At 39.9% G+C, this 21,829-nt stretch overlaps 4 protein-coding genes across 8 annotated transcripts in view; 2 read left to right on the forward strand and 2 right to left on the reverse strand.

Moving 5' to 3' along the window:
- Window positions 1–35: 35 nt before the first annotated feature.
- LOC123474680 (trichoplein keratin filament-binding protein-like) lies at window positions 36–2,038 on the forward strand. The gene is made up of 5 exons (XM_045177105.1): window positions 36–933; window positions 990–1,121; window positions 1,182–1,403; window positions 1,466–1,571; window positions 1,637–2,038. Exons 1-5 carry the CDS (start codon window positions 224–226, stop codon window positions 1,928–1,930), a joined length of 1,464 nt encoding a protein of 487 aa, XP_045033040.1. The 5' UTR covers window positions 36–223; the 3' UTR covers window positions 1,931–2,038.
- A 321-nt stretch (window positions 2,039–2,359) lies between these two features.
- Window positions 2,360–21,829, forward strand: part of LOC123474684 (DNA polymerase theta-like) — a 37,559-nt gene continuing 18,089 nt past the window's right edge. The window contains exons 1-5 of one of the 5 annotated variants that reach the window (XM_045177113.1): window positions 3,228–3,285; window positions 3,356–3,623; window positions 3,699–3,725; window positions 3,782–3,877; window positions 4,022–4,165. In XM_045177113.1, coding sequence (XP_045033048.1) covers window positions 3,250–3,285; window positions 3,356–3,623; window positions 3,699–3,725; window positions 3,782–3,831 — 381 coding nt within the window. In that variant the 5' untranslated portion in view covers window positions 3,228–3,249 and the 3' untranslated portion in view covers window positions 3,832–3,877; window positions 4,022–4,165. Of the gene's footprint in view, window positions 2,872–2,937; window positions 3,624–3,698; window positions 3,726–3,781; window positions 4,166–21,829 lie in introns of those variants that run through there. The other 4 variants (XR_006649609.1, XM_045177114.1, XM_045177112.1 and 1 more) reach the window with 4 other exon arrangements.
- On the reverse strand, window positions 4,161–6,932 carry LOC123474682 (carboxypeptidase A1-like). Its single transcript, XM_045177107.1, has 10 exons — window positions 6,185–6,932; window positions 5,944–6,084; window positions 5,708–5,876; window positions 5,433–5,636; window positions 5,245–5,355; window positions 5,017–5,140; window positions 4,890–4,939; window positions 4,697–4,816; window positions 4,541–4,625; window positions 4,161–4,450 (listed from the first exon to the last, which is right to left on the reverse strand). Exons 1-10 carry the CDS (start codon window positions 6,253–6,255, stop codon window positions 4,275–4,277), a joined length of 1,251 nt encoding a protein of 416 aa, XP_045033042.1. The 5' UTR covers window positions 6,256–6,932; the 3' UTR covers window positions 4,161–4,274.
- LOC123474683 lies at window positions 11,983–13,007 on the reverse strand. Its single transcript, XM_045177111.1, has 3 exons — window positions 12,766–13,007; window positions 12,579–12,685; window positions 11,983–12,516 (listed from the first exon to the last, which is right to left on the reverse strand). The coding sequence occupies exons 1-3, from the start codon at window positions 12,782–12,784 to the stop codon at window positions 12,154–12,156; spliced, it is 489 nt and encodes a 162-aa protein (XP_045033046.1). The 5' UTR covers window positions 12,785–13,007; the 3' UTR covers window positions 11,983–12,153.

The raw sequence follows: 21,829 nt of genomic DNA on the forward strand, positions 1-21,829 counted from the left end.
AATCCACTTTCAGCAAGCCTTTAGAACTAGAATCGCCCTAGGCCTTTTTGGTTTTTTCAGATTCTGTTAAATGGAATACTAACGACGTGGCAACTTCGTTGTCATAGATACCATCACAACAACAGTTTTTGAAAACAAGATATTCACTTAACTTGTTCGCGTTTCACAAACTTTCATCGAATTTTACTTTAGAAATTGAGGTACTCGTATACTTTTTCCGGAAATGAGCAATTCATATCGACCTCGTAGTGGTTATTCGAATATGGACCGGTACAGCGCTTCGCTGCCCGTTATGAAAATGCGATTAGAAAATGAAATCATTCGTAAACGTGAAGCTGAAACTCGCCGAACCGAGACAGCTCGATCAAACGACAAGTATTTTCAAAATTGTAACATACAAACCGAGAAGTTTGACGATTGGACATCCCCAAGAAGTGCACAGTTGAGCCATCGTCAGTCCAAACTCCGTGAAACAGAAATAGATGTGGAAACTCGAAGAATAAAACTTAAAAAGTTATATCAAGCAGATAGATTAAAGGAAGAAGAGGCAATGAAAAGAATTCAAAAAGAAGAAGAAAAGCAAAAATGGGAATGTATGAAAGAAAAAGTACAACATTTTCGGCACTCTAAAAGTGCAAAACTGAGTGAATTCTTAGAAAACAAGGAGCACGAAAAGTGGAAATCTAGCAATGATTCTTTCAGAGTGTTTGAATCTGAATTGAAAAAACAACAACAGAAAGAAATGTGGACGATACAGCTACAACAGAAAGAAGAGGAGAAAGCTAGGTTAATGGAAGAAAAGAAAAGGGAGGCTGCACAAATGGAACGCTTGGTTCAAGAAGAAAAGAGAAGGAATGAACTTGAACGACAGATGGAATTGGAAAAGAAACAGCAGTGGAAAAAAGATTTGGATGCTCAAGTTGAACAATTGAGGTATATAGGATATTTTTGTACTTCTTCATTTTCATGTTATGATGTTCTACTCATAGGGCAATGGACTTTGATGCGAATGAAAAACGACGAGAACAGGAGAGATTGATGGCAGAAGCTGCAGGGTTGGAGGCTATCAAAGAAGAAATACAGATAAAAGAAGAAGAAAGAGCAAAAAGAAAACAAAATGGGTACAATGCTTTTATTTTTTCTGTATCAATTGTTTTTGATAAAACAATGCGTATTTTTAGAGAATTTTTGACCAAACAACATTTGGCAAAACTGAGGCAACGTTCGAAAGAAGTGACCGCTGATCTGGAAAGAGAAATGAGTTTCGTGGAAAAACTTGCTGAAAGTGATCGTGCACAACAAAAAAAAAAAACACGTCAGGATATAATGCGATTTTTAGAACTCGTTGAAAACCATCGTCAAATTGAGAAAGAACGTTTGCAGCAGAGCGAGTTTTTGTTCCAGTAATTCATGCTTCCTTTCCTTTTAAGTGAAGAAATGAATTTTAACGCATCTCTTTTGATAGGGAAGAGGCAAAAAAACTGTGGGAAAAAAGAGAATCAGAGTGGGAAGTTGAAAGATTAGCTCGCAAAAAGTTAATGGAAGACGTGATAACGATCCAGAAAAAACAGGCAAGGCACCTGTCTTTATATGAATAATTTAAACCGCTTGTTCTACATAGTTCAAATTCTTTTAGATTGACGAGAGACTACTTGTAGCACGACAAGAAAGGGAGCGACTTATACTTGATCGGGAGGAACTTATTCGCTCGCTCGAGGGCTACCACAATCAAATGAAGATGAAAGAGATGGAGACCAAAACTAAACAGTTTCAAACGAAAGTGGATCTGTTAGCCCAAATTCATCAAAAACAACGTAGTGAAGAAGAATTAATTAGGCAAGAAGAGCAAAAACGCAAACATCAAGAAATCATGGAAGCAGCTCACAGCCAAAAACATTGGAATATATCAATGGATAAACTCAAACTTTAATATCATAAATACTTCATTCCTTTTCAAATTCGAAGCACTTGTCATGTTTTTTCCCTTTTATGGATAATACCCTTTGTGTAGTTTTTAAAATATACTAGTACGCAAAAATTGTATTGAAAAAATACCAACGGAAGCATTAGGAGTAGGCTACGCCACTTTTCTAGGTGCTTTTCAAAGTGATCTTACAATGAGTGCTATGTACCCTACTCTATCAACTAAAAACCCGGACGTGAGTGAAAAGTTACAACTGAATCAACTCACATCCAAAATTGGAGAAAAGAGATGGGTAGTATCGACAGAATTGTGACTTGTCAAGTATCATGACGAAATTTGGCTGCGCGTTGGAGTCAATTTCCTGCGAAGGCCCGGCCAACACAGACCTAAATCTTAATCGTGAAATGCAATTATTTTTTAGTGTTTAGCTATGTTTTAACTTAAGCTTTTCCGTGCTTTTCTAAGAGCTCTTATAAATAACTTTTTCCAATTGTAGTTATACTCCTTTTTCTCTGTAGACAGTGTTCTATAAAGAATGCCAGTCTTCTGTTAGACTACCCAATTGGTATTTCCAGCGAAATTCATATTCCAATATGAATTTCATACTCCAATATGAATTTCCTACCACCTGTCAATGGACTGCACTCAAGTTCACCATTCAATAACGACTCTAAGTTTTCCTTAAGATTTACACTTAAAGTGTCTAGGAAGACGTTCAAAAAATATTGAGACTAATCACGGTTGAGCGCCGCCGGGAACTATCACCTAGGCCATGCCCGTGCCTGAAAGAAAAGTCAGGACGTTGATTCGAACGGATTCGAATGCAACGAGCACTAAGTACGGTCACATTATTGGAGGAATGACCGTGTGCTTGGTTCGTGATTTGGAGTCACAAGTGATAGCTGCAAGCTGATGTCACTCGAACCACTGCACCAACCCGACTAAGCGTATACTTACCTATCATACTTACCATACGAAATGTGCTTCATCAAGTCTTTTATACTGTCTCATAGATGATCGAAAAAAGCTACAGCTCATTATGGCGTCAGTTTAGCTTTAATGCTAAATTTCGCAAACACGGTGAACTAGATTGACAATAATAAAAAATGAACTTTATTCGTCACTTGCTGTGTTACTTATTATTAAGAATCTCAATTATGCTAAACAAATTTTGACACGCAAAAAATGCTACAATAGAAACAGAAACGGTTGCACTCACGGATCGTGACTGGAACATGTATACCAATCCCGCCATAAGACCTAGAAGTTACTCTTCGGTTGCCACCAGGTGGCATATGAGTAGCATATTTCTATGAAATCTTTTGATGGCTGTCTGCTGTCTGCTTAACTGGGCATTGATGGCAGGTTAATTTTTAAAAAGTTTGTACTTCAAATATAGGAACTATCTTGCTTTCGGCGGATTATTCTCAGTTGGAACTTCGAATATTGGCGCATTTGAGCGAAGACGCAGGTCTTTGTTCTGTTCTTAGCCAACCCGATGGCGATGTTTTCCGCGGCATTGTATCGGTTTGGAAAAAGAAAAAGCAAGAAGAAGTCAGAGACGATGAAAGGCAAAAAGCGAAACAAATCTGCTACGGGATTGTTTACGGCATGGGATGTAAATGTTTAGCCGAACAGTTGGAAGTCGGGGAAGAAGAGGCTCAACTCTTTGTTAACACTCTACACGCAACGTATCCTAGTAAGTTAATCGTGTGTGTTGTCGATTCTGGATATAGCCTAATCTTTCTAATCTGATTACATCAATGCCTTTTAGGTATACAAAGCTTTATAACAAACACAGGTAACCAGTGCCGCACGAATGGATTTGATGATGTTGATGCCTAATTTTCTTGACAGGTCAACCGATGTGGAAAAAAATTCAGGAGGAAAATGAATTGAGCTGCTGACATTGGCCTATTCTGGAATACATCAGTTTGCATCATAATCAGAAAGGTAATATTGCCTCTTTTAATTCCTTATCCAGTTGTAGCTATTCTATTCTATGTAGAATTTGTAGAATTTGTAGTTGAATCTATTAGAATTTGTAGCTACACATATTCTATTTATCCACTCTTCTTCCTCTGTGTATTAAATTAGACTCCCCACCCTCTCATTCATATCGTGACCAAGGGTACGAATCACGTGAAAGCCCAAAGTTCTTGTAACCTGTTGCCTTATATGTTTGTGTCACATTGGTTTCATAGTCTAAACGATAACAATAACAAAACTCGCTACATTCGATTTCAGAGTATATTATTTCCCGATTAAATCTTTTATTGCATAAGCCTCAATTTCCAATGTCGCATTCGTTCAACTCAACACCGTCCAACAGTTTTGCTCCTTTTGTCAATTAAATAGCATTCATGAACGCCTTGATTCCGTTCCAGGTTTTAGTGGCCGTCGGTACAATTTGTGATGCCGGCAGTTGAAATCCGTACCGTCCTTTATCGCGGAGCTCAATCGTGTACGAATGGACAACGCCTTCGTTTTCATAATAATGATCCGTAGTAGCGCCCGATGCGATGTCTGTTAAATAGGCAACGAAAATTGTTACAAATTGAACACGAGTAAAGTGGAAAAGGGAATTAGTTTCAGTGCTGCAGATGTCTGACTTACAAAGGACGGTGCCTGTGCTACCGTATTCGTAAGGGGTTCCATAAGTAGCAACGAGTGCATCAACGCCTGCTTTCATGGCATTCATCTGGAAGAAGGAATATTTAAAAATAGATTGAAATCCTTTTCAATAAATAGGTTGGATGTGTTCTGTTACACCATTTCAGGGTACTCGACCGGCAGAGCACTTGAATAAGAGTACGATGATAGCCAGAGTTGGGAGTAGGAATGCATAGAAATGGCTGCCTTGACCCTTCCACGATCAGCAGCAATTAGAGCCTTTAAAATTGAAATTTGAATAATGAACTTGTTGCTCGATCAACGGGAAGAAGAAACTGCTGGGTATACGTACGTCCAAAGTCTGAGACTCCGGCTCGGACAAGGCTGAAACTCCATGATGGGCTATAACGACGGACAGTGTAGGAGTACACAATTAATAGTGAAATATTATAGGATAAATTCAATGACGTAGAGCTTACTCTCTGAGCAAGGTAGGTTGGAGGATCCTTCCCCACCAAAACCAGACGGGAAGTTGCGATTGAGATCAAGACCGACGCAGGCAGAGCCACTGTTAATCGCACGATTTTTTCGCCACAATCTGTCCTGTTTGTTGGCATCAGGTTAGGAAATGTTTAGCAACAGGTCAACGGTCTCTTAATTTTAAATCATTTAACCCCAAAAAGTTACTACGATAAAGCTTTCCTTACATTGCTCCAGCTGTAGGCGTAGCCGTCCGGATTAGCAACAGGCACAAACTTCCAGTCGTATTGATCAACGAGCGCAGTGATCTCGACGTCAGTTCCATATCCACTGGTGATCTACGTATACGCAAAACAATAATCCATTGATAAATACAAACGTACTGCATGTGACAATAGCTATTATATAGGCCTACCGTATCGATGATCCAGACGCAAGTAGCCGCAGTGATCCATTCCCTGGCGTGAATGTTGCAATCAAACCAAGCAATCGGTTTGTTAGCAGAACGATCGCTACTGATGGTCGCCTGAACGATTTGACGGCCTTCGACACTGGTACCTGCTACCAATGTAGATACCAATGGGTTGGTGCTAGCCAAATCGGCCAAGTAAGCCATGATCTATTTAGAATCACAATTGATGCTTAACACCAAATGAATATGCATAGGAGACTTTAGAAAATACAATTCACCTCCTCGTAGGTGTGATAGTTTTCCACGTCGATGGCCTTGTTGTTACTGGCAAGTGCTCGGCGAAGAGCGATGCTCTGCTGTTCTTCTTTTCCCAATACGCCCAGGTTAGCAATATGAATTTTGTGGTTCATGCCATGTTCAAGCAAAGCTCGTGCAACACGATTGTATCTATATTTCAATGAATTTTGTTTTGCATTAAGACGCTTCAAAAGTTGAGAAATCTAACGCTACATACGATTCGGGACTGACGTGAATGTCGGTGAATCGATTAGCGGCGACTGAGCGTGTCCAGAAATCGATAGAGCTGCTTGATTCCAAAGCGCTTAAAAATTTCACCTGCTCCTCTGTCTGCGGGACTACTCGAATTACCATATGCCTTATTTAGAAAATATATATCGATTCGTTTCAGATCTCAATTGATTAAGGACAGGAATGGGCAAGTAAAGGTGAAGCCTATTAAATAGACATATACATACCCCGAGTAGTCGACTTTGGTGGCGATGGCAAGCGAAAATAAGGCACAGAAGATCTGAACATGAATCTTCATTTTCTCGGCGTGATGCAGCACGAATTCCAAACGACAATAACGATGGAACAAACGGACGCTGTCTGATCGTGGGAGCTGGACCCCATGCTAAATTTGAATTTGAAGGTTTATTGAGTGATTGTTCGACAACACTAGGTGATATCGTAGTTGACGGGACACTGGAAGACGTAGAGGGTGCGGTGACAGTTGGTAGCTGTGGTGGAGAATGTCGATTTTCGATAGAAGATAAGCTGACTGCTGTAAACATTGAACCCGGAGGTAATTTTACTTTCAAAGCAATCTTCCATCGCTTCAAGATTGTGAAGACCAGATGCGATACAAGCATAAGATTTCGATCTGTGGTAGACAAGTTTTCCGCTGTTGACCAGTTGCTGTAAAAACCATCTTCGAATAAAGAAAATGTTGGGATGACTTGATTGTCTGAATTTCGAAGATTCAAAAGGATTCTAATCCTTTTCTGTGATTCGTAATATTCGGCGATATTTGCCACTTCTGCCAATGATTCGTCGCACTGGAAAGCAATCTTATTGACAGTTTCCCTAACAGCTGCAACAGTCATATCTTTATTCTCTTGAGCAAAAGCAAGTTTTTCATCCAAAGACATTATTCCCGCTAGATGAAGATCATTTTTCATTAGCTGGTCTTTAAGTCCAACTTCAACTTGTTTCAACGATTCCATTAAGGAGTTCAGATGGGATTGCACTTGTTTATGCTTTTTAATAGCCAATGATTTTTTTAAAGGGATGTCTTTGATCAGTTTTTGAAGATCTTCAGCTTCTTTCATAGTGTTACCTCTTATGGATACAAGAGAATGTTTTGGGTTTCTGAAATAGCAAGACAATTTGGCAACTGACTCGCAGGACAGGCACCAGCATTCCAACCTGTTAAAACATTTAGAGTTATTAGTTAGGATCCATCAAGTGCAAGAATAAAGCAATAGAGGCTTACGATCTTTGCAACTGTTTAGCTCTCTCAGCTTTGTTGGACATTTTGGCAATATGAAGGGCATACATGTTGGACGAAAGGTTATCCACACCATTGTTGCATGTAAATGTGTTCCGACATAGAGGACATGTTATTATAACAGTGGATGAAGACAGTGACTATAAAAACACAGAACAAAAACAAGAAAGTGTTGAAAGGTACAATATTTAGTGAAAATTTGGTAAAATTTTTACCCTAAGGCACTCCAGGCAAAATGTATGGAAACAAGGGAGAAACTTGGCGATTCGCTTATCACTATTATACTCTGAAAAACAGACTGAGCACGTACTCAGATCTTCAATCTCATCCATTTGGGCAACGGAACACGCAACGGTATCGTCACTGAAACCCATTAAATGAGACGAAAGGCTTACAGCCATCTTATAGCGTGCCTTAACCCCTGATCGCCAACCTTTCAGACAACAAGACCACGTGTGAAACTCACGACTGAAATAAACTTATCATGTCGTTCAAAGCCATGACAACGTTTAATATTTTATTATTTCATTCGCATCTGTAAAAATTTATTAACGTATAAAATATTTCACAATGTTGGCAAATAATTACAAACTGCTCAAATAAGATCTTTGAAAAATGTAATTAATCAAGAAGTTTTGAAACCTAGCGTTGGTTTTATGGGAGAGTGCATTAGTCAGTCTCAGTATACATTCTGCTCGGCAGTCGACAGGGTGAAGTTTAGGTTAATGTGTTAAGTATTACGTTATTGTGAAACAATTTATCTCAAAATTCTGTAAAGGCAATTGGCAAATTATCTAGCTCATAAAATCTTGCAATTTGATCTAGGAGAACGTATATGCACTCCAGCAAATGCGTACGGCGGTGCAGTGGGCGTATTGTGTCGAGTGATATCCAGATGGTCGGCATTGGTTTCTAATTTGACGTACTGAAGCCGTCTGGAACAAGAGTGCTAAGAGCCAAGCCATGGGGAAGAAAATTCATTCTCTCTGTTCACATGACCAGTGTAACAGCCAAAATGACAAGGGCTTTGTTGTTGTTGCTTAGACGTTCTGATGTTCGAATTTTGATAAGGTTGTAGATCCTGCCAATACGGAAGTTCAGCCAATGTTGTAGCACGACAAGTTGATGCCCTCGTTACGTCGTGCGGTTCGGGTTAGTTTCACCGAGATGAGGAAAAGGTAACGAGCAACTTTTATCATTCTCTTTTTTAAACCCTTTTTGGAGCCTCCTTCTATTTTGTTCCTCCAGCTAATATAAAAGCTGTACAAAAAACGAAAGCAAATCTCAGAGGAGCAGGCAAAATGCATGGACATAATTTAAGTTGCTTCTGTAAAATCAACAAAACAAACAAAAAATATTATAAAATTGAATTAAATTTTAAAAAACAACAACAACAAACAAACAAAAAATGAAAAAAAAAATAAATTTTCGTTTTTTTTTCAGTTTTAAGAAAAATAAACACTCAGGAAACTAATATTATCATCTCTCTCTCTCTCTCTTTTTGTGCTTAAGTAGAAAGCATGTATGGCGAGCACTGCGAAAGTAACATAAAAAATTTTGCGTAATCAAATTAAGTTGGGCGTCCATAGCCTAGTGGTTATGGCGTCTGTTGATCATCAATGACCCTAGATGAGGCTTAGAGGGATTGAAGCAATGTGCATGGAAACATGGAACATGGAACCTGAACTTGGGGCGCGAGTCTACGGTCGATGATCAACTTTTGCCAAATTAACAACTTTTGAGAATAAAAATTAATAAAACAAAACAAAAGGCAGTGCATAAAATTAAGCAACGTAACGTAACGTAATAATGTCATTAATAATTAAACTAATAACACGTTCTGGTAGAAGATAGCAAATGATATCTTTCCAGGTGATCTGCTATGTCAACGTTCAAATCTTGACAGATGCCAAAAAATATTTTCAGCTTAAAGTTTCGTTTTAAGTCCATTTTTAGGTTTTTTATGCACTTGGGATTGTGTAGATATGCGTTTTAGAATTTTCCTTGGTTGCATACTGAATTTAATCGAGGGTTGCAACTTGAAAGTAACATGCTATTCTCCTTCTCCATTTCAAATTTTTTACCTTAAGCTGCAGTGACTTCCGTATGTGAGATGCGTGATGTTGACAACTTTTTATTATGGTGTGCCATTGTACGAACGTTTAGTAGATATTGTATTACTGATAGTCCGAGTTCCGGCTTACTATCAGAAGGTACTAGCGCGACACACAGAAAAGTGCGCCCTTTTTTGTTTACTTCTTTTTTTCGGCTTCGCGCTACTAGTACCTTCTCGTAGTAAGAGTCTCGGGTAATTGAGGCCGAGCCCGACTGAGTACTGTTTGGACGTACCTGTACGGTTTTTTAACAGGTGGTTTAACGAGAAAAATAACAACATAATCGAAATCAACGTTTAATTTGGATTATGCCGTGTGATTTTTGTCGAATTCCATGAGATGTCGTTTTTCGCAGATTTTGACAGAAGTGGGAAGGGTATACCCTTCCCACTTGTCCATTTTTGGCCAAATTTTAACTTTCGTTTAAAATACATGATTTCAATTAAGAATTGAATGCTAATCACGGAAAACAAGTTCATTTTTCAATTGGCCTTATATTTTTTTAAAACTTAACGTAAACAACAAAATATAAAGTTGGGGTCGTGCAGCAGTACTCACTGCTCAGTGTATGTTCAGATTGGTGCAGTGTACAGTAGGGGAGGGTGGGGCTAGTTGGTACAATTTTTTTTATTTCTTCTCTGGTTTCTTTAATTTTTCATATTTTGACACTAAAAAAATTTTAAAAGAAAGCTCAGATAACCAGCTTTCTTGTGCAATTTTTTTATTTGATCTACGTTGAAGAATTCATATCGAAATCAACGTTCAAAAAGCTAAAAAAAATTTGCCTACATGCCCCACTAACGGGGTAAGTTGGCAGTGGTAGTGGGGTAAGTTGGCCCCATGTATTTCAAATACGGATTTCAGTGAAATGTTGATGTTGTAAACAAACTAGAATAACATTACAATAAACAAAAATCCTATAGTTATTTTAGAGAGGGAAACTCAGAAATAAGTTGTGATAACTTACATAAAGATTAATAGCCTTAAATGCAAAAAATTAAAAAAAATATACATAATTCAGGCAAACATTTCACAGGTAAACATCGTATTAAGTGTTTTAACATCGTGTTTTAAGTGAAACACTTAAAATTGGCCAAATTTTGGCCTCTAATGCATACCACTGTTCACCATAAGTCATATCTAGCAAAAATTTGACTTACAATTCCCTGACATTTTGACAGGCCATGTACTCTATACATATGCATGTATAATGCCTATGCCGACATGCCCCATGTTGCAATGTATCAACTTGCCCCAACCCGGGGTTTATTCAAATAAAAATTTTTATTACTCCTTTATAATTGATTAAAACAAATTCATTGTTACAGTTCGATAGAGGACACAATTTTCTATAAAACTAATATTTTTTAAAAATTATATGCATACCAAGAAAAGATCAAATTGATGAATACCAAGCACGCAACTATTGTGGATTTGACGCAAAAAATTTCGTTATTTTCTATTTCCTAAACTATTTGGGATAAATTTATAAAACTTTGCACAAATGTGCGCACGATAAACATCTTTGACTATGAATTATTTCAATAAAACCTCTTTCACACAATTCGTCTAAATTAAGAATTGCAAACTTGCCCTCCTGCCAACTAGCCCCACTCTCCCCTACATAAACATATCGTTTCGTTCATCGCCACTTGAATTATAGTGTCAACCAAGTTTACCTCGCTATGAAGGATAAAAAGATTAGCAAGCTTGTTGCTGATTCAGCAGCGTTCATCAGAAATGCATTAATTGAGGTAAGAGTTAAAAGTTGACGAAAGAAAATGACCGGTACCCGTGCTGGTTAAAAGCGCCTTATAATCATTTTATTTGTAAATATTTAAGATATGGCTGAGGCTTGAAACAAAGGTAAGATTTTGTTTGTTTCTAAATGTTTCGATTAAATATAGAATAACATAGGTTAATACTGAAATAAGGCACACCTCTTTCAAATGGTCCATGTAGCAAACTGTACTGTTCTGCAAACAAATTTGCTTTTGTTTGTTTGATTTAACTTCAAAGAAAAAAACAATTGTTCCAATATTATAAGATGCACATAGACTGCATAGTTCATTATTTGTTTTGTGAATTTAGGCCACAGGTTTAAATTAAAGCACGAAAATGTGTTGAGAAATAGCATTGCTTGCAGCATCGATATTTGGGCATCGATTTTCAAGTATAAAACGGATGCTACTAATGTATTCTCATTGGAGTGGTAGGAATAGGCGGTGCCTATCACTCCTCTATAGGGGTGCTGGGCCACAACCTCTATGGTACATAAAGGCCGCACAAGGAACGTGGTGCATTAGGGAATAAGGCTACACTCTCAGTTTTTGAATTCTACTTTTTCCCTACTTTTGGCTACCATTTGGTAGCGAAATGAAACATGCTACCAAATGGTAGGAAGAACTACCATTTGGTAGAAATACCGTCGATTTCTGTGAAGTCGACCAAAAGTAGAGCATAGTAGATCCCTTACCAATTGGTCTACCATTCGTAAATCCCGCGTTGGTAGGGTGGACTACCATTGAATTCCCGCTACCATTTGCCTTCTTTACTTCTACCTTTTCTTCTACCATTGCCCTACTTTTCGTCCCACTCTTTTCCTACTTAAATTTATTTTAAAAATACGCGCGAAATAGGTTTGGTTTGAAATTAGCACATTGCTTTCTGTATTTGGGCATATCACAACTAAAATTTCCTGGTTGATTTGGGAAACATGTAAGGTAGGATAAACGGGTACAAACAGCGAGAAACAGTTTGACAAAACGATTAACATTGCTAGATTTAATTGTTAAACATGACATAGGGAAACGAACAAAGGTCATTTCTTAATATTGAGCAAATTAGGAGAACAACTTTTGGCTGCTATGAATTTAGCTGCGTGAAAAAATCGGAAAAAATCAGCAACAGAGGGGCGCACTTTACCAGAGTGGACATTAAATACGTAGCTGTCAAAAAAATAATAAAATGTGCTGAGAAGTTGAGGGTATTTATTGCGAAACATGTGGAACGACGCATAAAGGTTTTTGAAAGCTGTGATGGAACTTGTTCCGCTTGAGATGACTTCTCCTTCACAAACAATGTTGAAACAAACCGGATTCTTAAGCGATCCTACGCAGCACAAAAAGGGTGACTCCTTGAGGTGCGGCTTCTCTTCAATGATTGACAAAATGTCGTCGTTGGCCTGTTTTATAAAAACAAAATGTAGGCTAAAACTGAAACTATAAGAACTATTGTTATCTGTACCTTTATGAAGTAAACAACTCGTTCAATAATTGATTTCTGGCTAACAACACGTATTTTTTTCAGAGACGGAATCAGCCGCAGTAACAAAACTAAAAGTTGTAGGCATTCTGAAACAAATTATGTGAATTAATAAACTATTCTATCCACTGAAGTGCGTGGAAGTAAAACGTAAGAAAATGAAAGTTACCGTCATCTGTGTCTGACATTGGAGTGTTTGATCATCCTGCACACTTCTTTATCAATAGTCCGTACCCCCAAACAAAAGTTTCTTCAAAGTGTCCCGCTTTCGGAAAGGCCAGGAGAAAATCGCGAAAAATCTAAAAGTTCATGGTGTTATTAGAAAGAGATAAAAAATTTTCGTAAATGTCTATATAGCTATTAGTAAATTATGGCAATCTCTGAAGCGAGGATACTCCAGAAGTATCTGGGTTGTAGTCCATTGTCCTTGAGAAATGTGATGCTGTCTGTAGTTATATGTTGAGGCCATATGTTCTTTAATTGTGGCTTCGTTCGAACCCGGTTCAGATAAATGGATCTTCATCCACTCAATCTACGTAAAAAGAAGAATCATATAGATTAAGCTATCTTTATAATAGTGTCACGGGGAACAACAGCAGATGTCCCTATCTGTTCCTAGAAGCGTCAAACTCAAACGCTATAGTTACGAATGTTCTACTATCTGTTATGTTATCAGACATTTCTTCCTAAATAAGTAGAAGTTCCAGAATAGCTTTAGAATGTGCAGTAAAATCTATTAACCTTAGGGAGAGGGCGTAATTTCAAAGCTAGTATAAAACCCACTGTTTTTCCATTATTAGTCGCTCTCTCTTCCACTGAACTAGACGCTTAGCGAAAGTAAGGTTTCAATTCATTATTCATGTAATCATTGTATTCCCTTTTTCTGTGTTAAGAATAATACAAACGTTTTCAAGTCAAGTGTGACAATTGGTGGAGATGCAGCTCGTTACCCGTAGTTAACGAATTTTGTGCTGCTTTAAAAAATTAGTCGATGCAGAAAAAATCTAATCCAAGATTACCTAGTTGCCCTCGCGATCCAAGTAAACGATTGCATCCAAAACAATCACCCGAATTGTCGGGTGGTGAAAGTGCAACAGCAGGCCCGACACAAGATCCAGAAATCTCTACTTCTATCGAAAATCTAGTTACCTCAAGTGAAGTAAAGTTTAAGCAGAGCGATTTCAGAAAACCTGAAAATCAGTCAGATTCAAGATCCGACTCCGAAGCAGAGTTACAACCTGACTCCGAAGCAGATTCAAGATCCGACTCCGAAGCAGAATTAAGTCTGCCCACACATCCGGTTGTTCCTGTGATAGGACAACACCCTTTGGTACCTCCAAGACATCAGCAGCAATTTCAAGGTACAGCTATGGCAGCTGTTAGAAAATTTATAAGCCCACCTGTTTTTCGGGGGAGTCCAACGGAAGACGCTCGTCAATGGTTAGAGCGCTACGAAACAATCTCTACCCACAACGGTTGGAGAGATGCTGACAAAAGAAATAATTTCAGTATGTACTTGGATGATACTGCAAGAAATTGGTTCCTGTGCGCAAGACTCCCGAATGACTGGGAAGACACAGCAGGACAGGCAGCTGCTGGAGGAAATGCGGCTGTGGCCGCAGTACCCGGTCTACGTTCGGTGTTTTTGAAAGAATTTCAACCAGATAATTACGGTCTTTTTCAAGAGACCAGACTCAGAAGTAGGACCCAAGGAGTGGATGAGCCAACCATTAGGTACTACTACGAAATTCTCAATCTTTGCAGACTGGTTGACCCGAATATGTCAGAAACGCACCGATTGGAGCATCTTTTTAGAGGACTTCGCCCAACACTTTTCAGAAAAATTTATCCGCTGAAACCCAAGACATGCGAAGAATTTTTGGCACTAGCAAAATCCTATACAGAAGCATCACTCATGTCAGACACACGAGGATGGAAGGAAATGACAGCTGAGCCGCAGAAGCCTCAGGAGCAGTTACCAAACCTGTCAGTGGTCTACCCAGACCAGCAAGCAGATTTGATGAAGACGATGAGAGAATTAATTCAAGAGACTTGCGAAAAGTTAATTTCAAAAGAGAAAAACGAGCAAGTAAATTCAAGAGGACCTTTTAAACCAAAAGGTCGCACTCTAACAGGAAGGCCGCAATGTTTTTTTTGTAAGAGGTCAGGACACATTGCTCGCAACTGCTTCAAGAACCCTGAATCAGAACAATACAGAGGTCCGCTTAAAGATGCAGCCGCAGGGGCGACTGCAAAGGGAAATCTTTCCATCAACCTAACCGTTCCAGATACGTTGGAAGAAAAAATGGCTGACCCAGAAATGATCGTGTTCAACTTGAATCCTGCAAGACTAATAAAGGAAGCAGTAAGGTGTGGAGAAATAACTGCAACAGCACTGATTGATACAGGAGCTGCAGTCACAGTAATCTCACCCGAATTACTAGAGAAAACGGAATTTGTCAAAAAACCTCTAGTCGGACCAAAAATCCGTCTAGTAAATGGTCAAACCCTGTCACCACAGAGTACGGCAGACATAGTAGTAACCCACAGGGGCAAAACTATAAAAGGTAACGCAATAGTTATGCCAATGTCGGGTTTTGAACTACTGTTAGGAAATGACTTCCTACAACAATTTCGAGCTATCCACATTGACTACGAGTCAGAAGAGTCATCATTCTCGACAGGGAAATCACCGCTTCCAGAAATCACTGCTCTCCAAGTAGAACAGTCACAAGAAAGCCGGCTGATTTCAAAAGATAGTCAAGAAATACCAGCATACACGGTAAAGCAAATTCCAACATCTATCTCTCACAGAATGGAAGGTTCGTGCATCGTGACACCATCAGCTTCACTGTTAACAACATCAAGTCTGTCTACCGGTCACGCGCTCGTACAAACGGATTTGAAAGATATTCCAGTCGCCAACTTGTCTCCGAAAACAGTGTGGCTAGAAAAAGGAGTGACACTGGGAACCCTAGAGAAACACCCCGAAGCTGAAGAAATGGAAGAAATTCAAGAAATTCTAACACTAGATGCTTCGGAGGAGAACCAAGATGCACATGCAGAGAAAGAAAAATTGTTGAAACATCTCGAAGGAAGAATTGGGGAAAATCTAACAAAAGAAGAGAAAGAAGAGACAGTAAAAATCCTCAAGCAATTTGCTCATTGCTTTGCACTAAACGAGGATGATTTGGGATACTGTTCAGTCGTCAAACATGACATCAATACCGCTAATGCGCGCCCAATCCATCAGCTTCCTTACAAGAGTGCCTGGAAAGAACGAGCTGTTATTCAAGATCAAGTGGAAGGAATGCTGCGTAGAAGGGTCATAGAACCTTCTGACAGCCCTTGGTCTTCCCCAGTGGTTTTAGTCAAGAAAAAGATGGTACTTGGCGCTTCTGCGTGGACTATCGCAAACTTAACGCAGTAACGGTAAAAGATTCATACCCCTTACCACGTATTGCCGACACCTTGAGTCGGCTGGAAGGCGCCATATTTTTCTCAAGCATGGATCTTCAATCAGGATACCATCAAGTTCCAGTTATCGACAGTGACAGACCGAAAACAGCCTTCATCACTGCAGACGGATTGTACCAGTTCCGTACTCTTCCGTTCGGTTTAACAAACGCCCCTGGTACTTTTCAGAGGGCCATGGACATCATCTTAGCTGGACTTCGTTGGACGACGTGCCTGATATACTTGGATGACGTCATAATCTACTCAGCAACCTTCGAACAGCATTTGCAAAGACTTCGTCTAGTGCTGAGTTGCCTTTCTCAAGCTGGGTTGAAGTTAAAATGGCAAAAATGCTCATTCATGGAGCACGCACTGAAAGTGTTGGGACACCTCATCTCAAAAGAAGGTGTGGCACCAGATCCTGAAAAACTGGAGGCAGTGCAAAGTTTCCCATCACCCAATGAAGGCCATTCAACAGCAAACAAGGTGAAACGAGTACAAAGCTTTCTTGGTCTGTGCTCGTATTATCGACGTCACATCCAAGGTTTTGCATCAATTGCACGCCCGCTTACTACACTGACGAAGAAAGAAATTCCCTTCACGTGGGGAGAAGATCAAAGTAGCAGCTTCAATGCTTTGAAACTAGCACTTACTTCGGCACCAGTATTGGCGCATCCCAACTATGATCTACCAATGGAAATCTTTCCCGATGCCTGTGGTTATGGCATAGGAGGCGTTCTTGCTCAACACATTGAAGAAGCAGAACGTCCTATAGCATACGCCAGCCGCCTTCTAACAAAATCAGAAGTAAACTACTCAATTACCGAAAAAGAGTGTCTTGCACTAGTGTGGTGTCTTTCAAAGTTTCGATGTTTTGTGTGGGGTTGCAAAGTGAAAGTGGTGACCGATCATCAGGCTCTTTGCTGGTTAATGAGCAAAAGAGACCTTGCAGGCCGTTTGGCCCGATGGAGCTTGTCGCTCCAAGAATACGACATAACTATTGTGTACCGTAGTGGGAAAACGCATGACAATGCAGACTGTCTTTCAAGAAATCCGCTACCAGTTGCAGAAGAGCTAGAAGATGATCGCTGTTTCATCGTGGGAGCAATCACCTTCCCTGGCCTTTCCGAAGACGAAGACGAGTCATTGGCCGAAAAGCAGAAAGCTTGTCGCAATTGGAATCAGCTAATTGTGAAACTCCAGAACGGAAAATCAAGAGTCAAAAATTTTGTAATTCACAACGAAAAGCTGTACAAGGAAACTTTTAAAAATGGAAAGAACTACAGAAGACTGTGCGTACCGGTCGATTACCGTGAAAGAATTCTACAGGCATACCATGACGACGTTGTGTCAGGTCACCTTGGCATCAAGCGTACTCTACACAAGATTTGTGATCGTTTCTTCTGGCCGAAGATGGCACTCGACATAACTCGTCACGTACAGAGCTGCGTACATTGTCAAAGCAGAAAAGGAGTCCCAGACAAACCTGCAGGACTCTTACAATGCATCAAAGTAGAGAGACCATTTCAAAAAGTAGGCATTGATCTACTAGGTCCATTCCCACTATCTACCAAAGGAAACAAGATGATTATCGTGGCAGTGGACTATCTAACCAAATGGGTTGAACTGAAAGCCATGCCGACTGGAAAAGCAGATGACGTCGCAGAATTTTTTGTTAATCAAATTCTTCTACGTCACGGAGCTCCAGAACAAATCATAACAGATCGAGGAAAATGCTTTACCTCAGATCTAACGCAAGCTGTTGTCAAGAAATTGCACACAAACCACAAGACAACTTCAAGTTACCACCCTCAGGCAAATGGAGCGGTGGAAAGGATGAATCATACATTGGCAGCTATGCTCTCAATGTACGTCAGCAGTGACCAACGTGATTGGGATCGTACTCTACAATACGTATGCTTTGCATACAACACAGCAAGACAAGAGTCGACGGGGTATTCACCATTTTTTCTGCTCTATGGACGTGAACCCAGACTTCCCATTGATTTGGAATTGGACGCTGATCCCAACCCATTGTTGACAGAAGAAGACGCTGCAATGAGTTATGCAGATCGACTACAAGCTGATCTGACTGAAGCAAAAGAAATAGTAAAAACTAGAATGCAGAGAGTAAAAGAAAAACAAAAAGAAACCTATGATGCTCGCCATAGAGAACTATCTTTTCAAACAGGAGATCTAGTCCTGATCTACAAGCCATTTCGCAAAGTAGGAAAAGCAGAAAAACTTCTTCACCGCTGGTTGGGACCATTCAAGGTGTTGAGAAAAACTACACCAGTAAACTACGAAGTAATCTCCGCAACCGGACGGGGAAAATCAGATATTGTTCACGTCGCTCGAATGAAGTCATTTCACGAAGCCACTTTGGAATGGGAGTCACCGCAGACATCCATCCCAGATAACGCTGAGAGAGCCGCAGAAAAAGACAAACAGAACGATGGAGAACAACAAGAAGAAGCACAAGACCTACCTGATGCAGTTCACTCACAACCTCTGTCCGAAGAGGAAGTAACAGTACCTGAGGAAATTAACGTATCACCCGACACAAGTGGTAATGAAGTGATAACCTCTTCTCCAGACCAGGTCCCTTCAGATGCATCACGAAGACCACTAAGAAATAGAAGACCACCGGCTAGGTATCTCACCTTTTTAGTGCCGTTCTTCATTTTCTTGCTGACCCCCTCCACAAGCAGTTCACTAATCCTGAGAGAAAACGCCATTTTCAAACAACAAGCTGACGTTGCGTTTAGTGAATCATCTTGGACAATAGTGACTGATCTTGATTTTGGATTACCTGATACGGCCACGGCGTACCTTAAAGAGAAAATTCTGCAACAGCAGGAAGTAGCAGAAAGATGGAAGAATCAAGGTACCAGACCTCAAAAAATAGCAGTCAAAAGAATTACCAGCAGAATGCAGTCTTTCCTGAAAGGAATGGAGAACGCAGCAGATCGATTATCAAATATCAAAAAAGCCTTGAATACAAACCAAAGAAATCGTCGAAGTCTCGTCGACGGGGGAGGAACAATCCTTAAATGGCTTTTTGGGGTATCGACACAAAAAGATTTAGAAGAACTGAATAATCAAATTCAACTTCTCTCCCGAAATCAACGAGAAGTGATCCACATTATAGACAAACAAGCCACAGTCTTGAATGAATCACTATGGGAAACCAGAACTAACGCAAAATTAATTAGAGAACTACGAGGCCAATACTCCATGCTGAAAAATGTGACCACAAACATAATGGAAAAAATAGCTGACATGGAAGACTTAGAACTGAGTCACTTCGAATATTTTTTCCAACTGGATGAAACGTTTGAAGCAATGAATCAAATCTTGCTGTGGCTACAACAACTTGCTGATAGTCTCGACGTCGGCTTTAGTCTTCTAGCCAACGGGCATTTGGCCCCTCAAATCATCTCTCCTGCTAAATTCAACAAAGTTATCAAAACCATCAATGGTCAATTACCAAGAGGATGGTCTATTTCTAGCAACGAACTTTGGGTCGCTTACCGGGAGTCTACTGTCTCGGTTGCAGCCATGGAAAATTCCTTTCGCCTCTTCATACGTGTTCCTATTTTTGATCACGCTCAGCAGTACAAGCTCTTCCAGATTATCAACCTACCAGGATCAACAGATAATGGAACACATGGCGTCTTGTTTGGAAATTTACCAGATTACCTTGCTGTGTCAGGAGATCTCGAAACATTTATGGAACTTTCAAAAGACGACATTAAAGACTGTAGCAAGATAGGACGCCCGCTATGCAAATTCCATACCGGTGTCAGCAAAAGAACTGCTCGAAAATCCTGTGCAACAGCTGTGTTCATGAATGATACACCAAGAATTAACACACAATGCAGAAAGAAATTTACGGAATGGCGCGGTCCTGAAGTCGTTTACATGGGATCCAACCAATGGGTTTATTCTGCAACAAAGCCACACGAAATTGTATTTTCGTGTCCATCTGGTGGTGAGCAGCCAACACTAAGAACAACAACATTACCGCCTGTAGGAATGTTTAAAATACCTTTGGGATGCACTGCTCGTACAGAAGAGTGGGTATTCCCAGCTAGTATGGAAGGCAACATAATGGCACTAAAATTGCAAGCAGTTGTCCTACCAACAGTTGAAATTTTTTCTCAAGATGTCAACATTACTACAAACAAGAAACATACCTTCGTGGAACTTCCGCGAGAAAACACCTCTTCAATAGACATCATTAGTCAACTGCTTCATCGTAATGCTCAAGCCAGCCTTTCAACGGAAATGACCGGAGAGCAAATTCACAATCTCATCACTGAAACGAAAAAACAGAAAGAAACATCTTCTATACGCTACCCTTACGAATTGGTATCTGCAATCTCACTTATTGCCTTAGGGTTAATTGCCCTAGCATACAAATTGTATACACTCAGTGTACGCTTGGCCGTACATGAGCGATACGACAACCCTCCCCCGGAGACCGCGGGAGGGAGGAGCTAGAGATGCAAGAGGCGTAACCATTTTGTCATAACTGAAGAAAGAAAAAAGACTATTCAGATTGGAATATAAAAAAGTGTATTTTTTCAACAAGTTCACTCAAGAAGAATTTACATCACTCTTCGTTTAGTTGATCCTCGACATAGTCGAGGAGGGAAACTAAGCTATGGGAAAATTCCCGCAACAAGTGAAAATCTTCTGGCCCTGGGTGTTCCATGTCGAACGAAGTCAAAACGTCGTTCCAAGTCGAACGAGCGGCGAGACGGTTGTCCATTTCAGCCTGTGTTATTTCAGTGTAAAAATCGATTTGATGCGGAGTTGGGTGGTAAATGTCTTCATCCGATTCAAACCACCAGAGAAGACGCGCATGCGTTAAAGAGAACAACTCGCGATACTTGGCGTATCCAGAATACTTGCTAAAACAATAAGGAAAAAAGAAAAACTTCTATTAAAAAAGAGCAAGAAGATTGAAGAAAGAAAACTTTTTCCTTACCTGAAGTAGTAATCGCCAAACCAAACGGTGCTTACTGATGGCGAAAAATTCAAGCGAGCACCAGTTCGTTGAACTTCCGCAAGCACCGTAAAGAAAAACACACGGTCACTTGATTGTAACCGGCTGTAGCGACTCCGATGATTATCAAACGTTGCGTCAACAAAACGCACAAGGGCGCACTCAAACACACGGAGATTCTCTAAAACATCAGAGTAAGTGAACATTTTACTGTGGAGGCTGAAAAAACACTGAACATGCAATCTGAAATAGTCATCTTACTTTTATTCTTACTGTGATTCATCCTTTCTGATAATCTCTTATCAATGTTTACTTACGACCTTCATCGTAGCTTTGTTTCATTTCGCGCTATTACCTCTCTTCAGCTATCTTTTAATTACTCTAGAAAAATCTTAAGGTTCTTATGATGTTTCCAGTTTCCCACCTTTTACCACATTGTTCCGCATTCAATGCTATTTTGTAGTACAGTCGGGTCGCCTGTCTTAAAGAAGGGGGACCTGTCACGGGGAACAACAGCAGATGTCCCTATCTGTTCCTAGAAGCGTCAAACTCAAACGCTATAGTTACGAATGTTCTACTATCTGTTATGTTATCAGACATTTCTTCCTAAATAAGTAGAAGTTCCAGAATAGCTTTAGAATGTGCAGTAAAATCTATTAACCTTAGGGAGAGGGCGTAATTTCAAAGCTAGTATAAAACCCACTGTTTTTCCATTATTAGTCGCTCTCTCTTCCACTGAACTAGACGCTTAGCGAAAGTAAGG

Source organism: Daphnia magna, linkage group LG7 (genome assembly GCF_020631705.1).
Source record: "Daphnia magna isolate NIES linkage group LG7, ASM2063170v1.1, whole genome shotgun sequence".
Classification (NCBI taxonomy): Eukaryota; Metazoa; Arthropoda; class Branchiopoda; order Diplostraca; family Daphniidae; genus Daphnia; species Daphnia magna.